At 46.3% G+C, this 4,772-nt stretch overlaps 1 protein-coding gene across 1 annotated transcript in view; it reads right to left on the bottom strand.

The window, feature by feature from the left end:
• Positions 1-1,080: 1,080 nt before the first annotated feature.
• LOC133117867 (protein FAM53B-like) overlaps positions 1,081-4,772 on the bottom strand; it is a 28,721-nt gene continuing 25,029 nt past the window's right edge. The window contains exon 5 of the mRNA XM_061227351.1: positions 1,081-2,327. Coding sequence (XP_061083335.1) covers positions 1,992-2,327 — 336 coding nt within the window. The 3' untranslated portion in view covers positions 1,081-1,991. The remainder of the gene's footprint in view (positions 2,328-4,772) is intronic.

The following is a 4,772-nucleotide window of genomic DNA, read 5'->3' as shown; positions in this document are numbered from 1 at the left end:
AACGGGGGAGACCGGGCGAAAGGCAACAAAGAGAAGGAAACTGACGTCAGATGCCTAAGCCCTCTCTCCGCTGGCTGTGGAAAATGAAAGTGGCAGACCTCGACGGTCTGGTCCAACCAAATGCCTTCTTCCTTAGGGCTGCTGCACCTGCATCCTGCTGCGAACATTCGATCAGATCTGGGGCTCACCGCATTTCATTTCTCCAAAAGAAAATGCGTGACTATTTCAGGGGAAACTCCAGCTTACACCCGATGCGGTCAAAAGTGTCTGTATCCTCAGTAGTCTTGCATTATTGCCAGTAGCAGTTTAACTACTGAAATGTATTTTCATTACCATTTGCAACATTCTCAATGTGTAGTTGAGAAAATCCTGTCTCTGTATAATTTGGATTAAGAAGTGAAATGGGCTTCCTTTTGTGTTCATCTCAACAGCAAACTAAAAGAAACTTCTGTTCAAACATCTGTGTCCATTTGTAGCTTTGTGCTCAGTAAAATTAATGCTTATATCATACTAACATCCTTGAGTGTGAACCACTGATATATTTTTAAATTATTCTTACCTGGGAGTATACCACAAAACCACCATTTCAGCAATTTAAGGCTGCTGGTTTTCATTGCTCATTGTTCAGAGACTGATTTAGATCAGGGACACCAGGTGAGTTGGATCTCTGGCCAATCATTGACAATAATCAATTAAACAATTATCTATCAGGAACAAAAGCCAGCAGTAAAGCACAACTGGCCTTGGGGATCAAATGTGTGTGTCCCTGCTCTAAAATGGAAAATGCTAGCCTAATAAACTGCCCTTCTCCTGATACGAAGTCCTAGAGCAGGTGTATCAAAGTAAGCAGGTATCAAAGTCTGTTTGGCTGCAGTCCAAGCAGGTTCTGTGGTTTCGAGCAGCTCATCAAGGCCTTTGGAACATGATGAGTGGATTATTTAGCCAATCAGTGGCTTTAATATCACTGGCTCTACAAGTCACTGAAACCCAGCACTGAAAACTGCGGCCCTCGAGCACCAAAGCGTTAAACCCGCGTGCTACGATGCTGCCATTTTAGGCAGAATGAAACGTGACCACGACTGAAATAGTATGCACTCTTTATTCGTCATCTGTGCTGTTAAAGAAAGAGTAGTCTTGTCCCTGCTTTTTTTCATTTTTTTTTTTTCATTCTGGCAACAATATTGAAACATCCTTAAAAAATCTGACCATTAGAAAAATATATATTAGGAGAAACAGTGAAATTAAAATACAGTGTTGTTTATTCAAATAGAAATATTTGTGTATTAAAAAATAGTAAAAAGACAAAAAAGAAACAAATGCTTTAAGCATTATTTATCAAAAGGAAGGAAGAGGATACAATTTGTCAGACAAACATCCCTGTTATTTTTCATCTGAAACAGAAGCTTGATCATTTTGCTACACAGCGAGAGGACGCATGTCTGTCTGTGAGTGAAGAATGGGGGGGGGGGTACAATCTCTCCTTCAGGTCATCATCTGCTCCTGTTAAAATGGAGGAACTCACACAGGGTCACCAGTAAAGCTCCCTGCTTCCATTAATTTGTACAAAGCTCCTGGTCGCTCACTCCGTTATACATACATGGACGCCTTCAGACTGATGGAGAATAGACCAGCCCCTAGCCCCGCCTCCTTCACCAAGCCCCACCCGTCATCCCCGCCCACACCGCCGAGCCCCTCCCACTCTGTGTCCACGCAGACCGAGATATCTCCGTGAAATACAAAGCAGTCGCACAAACTCTCTCTCTCACGTGTCCGTTAGCCTCTGGAGCTCACGCTCAAGTCTCCTGCCGCTACTGTCAATCAAAACACCTCCACAGCGACCAGGCCGAGGCCGTGGTCTCGCCGTTTCCCATAATCCCACTTGCTTCGCCCTCGTCACTTCCGCAAATCCATCCCTGCTTGTCCGTGGCTTGCGCGGATGCCCCTGCTCTGCCGGAGAACGGGACGGGGACGGGGGGGACGGGGCGTCTCGTTCAGTTCCTCTCAATCTGCTCGATGTCCAACTCGCCCCCCAACTGGAAGGCGTCCTTCTCCGCCCTGTGAGACCCCTCCCAGGGGGCGTCGCCTTGCTCCCCATTGGCGGTCCCCGCCTCAAAGCCTTCAGTGTCCAGCTCCTCATAGGACAGCTCCGTCCTGCTGCCTCCGCCGTCCCTGGCTCTCAGCGTTGGCCCCGCCCCCAGGTCACATGGTGACATGTAATCAGTCTCGCATTGGCTGGTGCTATGGAAATTGGGCGGAGAGTGGCTTGACAGGCGGGTGTCGGACCCGGTGAACCCAGGACAACTGAGGCTCTGGAAATTCCGAAGTTTCTGAGGGGGAAGGAGAGAGACAAAGCAGAAGTGTAAATAAATTGGGATACATTTTTTAGTCTTGCCACCAAAAACGAAACTTGATACCTTATCACAGGGAGACCATTGTAAACAATGTTTAACCAGCACACGCACGTACAGTACACTGCTCTCCTGAGGTGAAGGTTTCCACGGTAACTTGTGTTTGCGTTTTCCAAAAACAGGCCCTTCCTAGCTCTTTCCGAGGCTAGAGTGACTGACTGACAGGACCAAACCCTTTTCCGCCCATTATGAAACAGGGACTGCACCCAGGTACAAGGTGGAACCCCACCTAACCAGCTGGCGTGTGACAACAGGCCATAAACAATAGTAGCTATGGTGGGGAAAAGTCCCAAGGACACATTACATCACATTACAGACACCATTTAAACACTTGCTGGAGCAAGTAGAGGCAGCCTGTAGCCTAGTGGCTATGGTACATGACTAGGACCTGAAAGGTTGCTGGTTCAGCAACCTGCACCCCCACCCAGGCCTACTACTCACTCCTCGATCTGACCCTCTCAGTACCGCCACCCGTGCTAACCAGCTTCTCCTAAGATGGCTGCCAGGGGTTTCCACTGGGTCACTCATACAGAGGGAATCTTGTCGGTATGCAAAACACTAAACATAGGCCCACACCATACTCATAAAAGAAAGTTTGTGAATAATGACCAAAGGCTAGGTCTACGCAGTCACACAAGTATGTAGGCATGTATGTGGACATGCAAGCTGACATGGGAACACGGCACACATTGGCCTGCATGCATGCATGTGTACAGTATGTACAGTATGCAACAGTATATGTACAACATATACAGTACATCGTTTTGTACAAAACAAGATGAAATTTAAAACCAAAGGGAAATTCCCACTTCCTTTGCACACTAACGCTTGTCCTACTAAATTATAATATTACAACCGATAACAAGGGTAGTAATGGAATGGCATACATCTATTAAATTAACAAATGCAAAGAACAAAAACCGAATAATGAAATGTAATCATGAACAGTCGCTCACATCAGAACGACCCGAGAGCAGTTTACCTTGCGTGTGCATTCTGGGTGAGCTGCAGAACACGCACTAACAGTCACCGTTCCCACATTACTGAGACTGTCGAGCTCCACCAGATGAAGATCGCCCGTGAGGTTTCCAGTGATAACCCAAAACGGTGGCACCTGCACTCAGCAGCGAGTTCACACTTCACCAGCTCTGTGCTCAACCACCAGCTCCCTTCACACCTGTGACCTCCCCAGCAGACTGCGCCCTGGATCCTGATGTCAGGGCAGTGGAGACGGGCATCTGAAAACCGGTGACCCCCCTTGTCTTTGTTCCCTGGCGAGGTGGTGAGTTAGGCAGTTGTTTTGGCCTGGGTCAAACAGGTACGTGTTTTGGATTCAAACACGCTTTACTGTGCTTGCCTGGTGTACTGCAACCTATGAAATGCTCTCAATGTGCAAATCCTTTCCGGTCCACTTGGTTGGCTCACTTGCACCAGACAAGATCAGCCGAGTACAGAAAAGTATTCTAATCCAAACGATTAGGTATTTTTAATTTTTATGGTTGGTTAGATAACCAGGTGCACATTGCCACTGTACCATTGAGGAAGCGGATTTACTACAGTAAACATCCAACCATATTAATAGACACTACTGTATGTAAAAATGCCATCTGTGTAAGTATCTCTGTAGCTCAGGATGAGAGCAGCTGCTAAATGCTTTAAATGTACACATTAAATCGTAGGGGCCATGCAGGTTTCCAGCAAGGAGCTTAACCTGAAGACAGACTGCCGCTTCCACATCATTTTTTACATACATTTTCACACTTGATTCCATGCTACATTTGTACCCCTTATGAAGCTGTACGCCTCTTAACTATAGGTTAAAAGGCATTTTTTTAAATGAATTCATTGTTTTCAAAGGGCAGAACAACTCATATAGTTAGCGACTGGCTTCTATGCACACTTTTCATGAGCTTTGGTAGCTACTATACAAGCACATAACTTTATTTTTAAAATGTCTACTGATTTCAAACGGACATGATTGATTTGCTGAAGACAAAATGACGGGTGACACGCTTACAGAGCAGTGGTAAATCGGATGTGCACGGTAGTCTCATGGTTAAAGTTGGCTCAGGGGGGCTGTTATGAAAGTGTAGAAAATACGACTGGCTGACGGTAAGCTAGCTTTAGCCGAGCACGAGTCTTCTGAGAACTACACCACAAAGGCCCAGATACAGTGAAAACCCCCTGGCAGCAGTGTGGCAGAATGAGGAACTGCGTTTGTATTTCGAATCAGGGGTTTTGGGTTTGAATCCCAGGAGAGACAACACACTTGTTCCCCTGAGCAAGGCACTGAACCAGTTACAATGCAGCTGTATAAATGGATGGATGAGATAAATAATTCCAGCCTATCTGCAGAAGGGTGCC

Source organism: Conger conger, chromosome 18, assembly GCF_963514075.1.
Source record: "Conger conger chromosome 18, fConCon1.1, whole genome shotgun sequence".
NCBI classification, from domain to species: Eukaryota; Metazoa; Chordata; class Actinopteri; order Anguilliformes; family Congridae; genus Conger; species Conger conger.
This window is presented reverse-complemented; position numbering and strand designations above follow the sequence as displayed.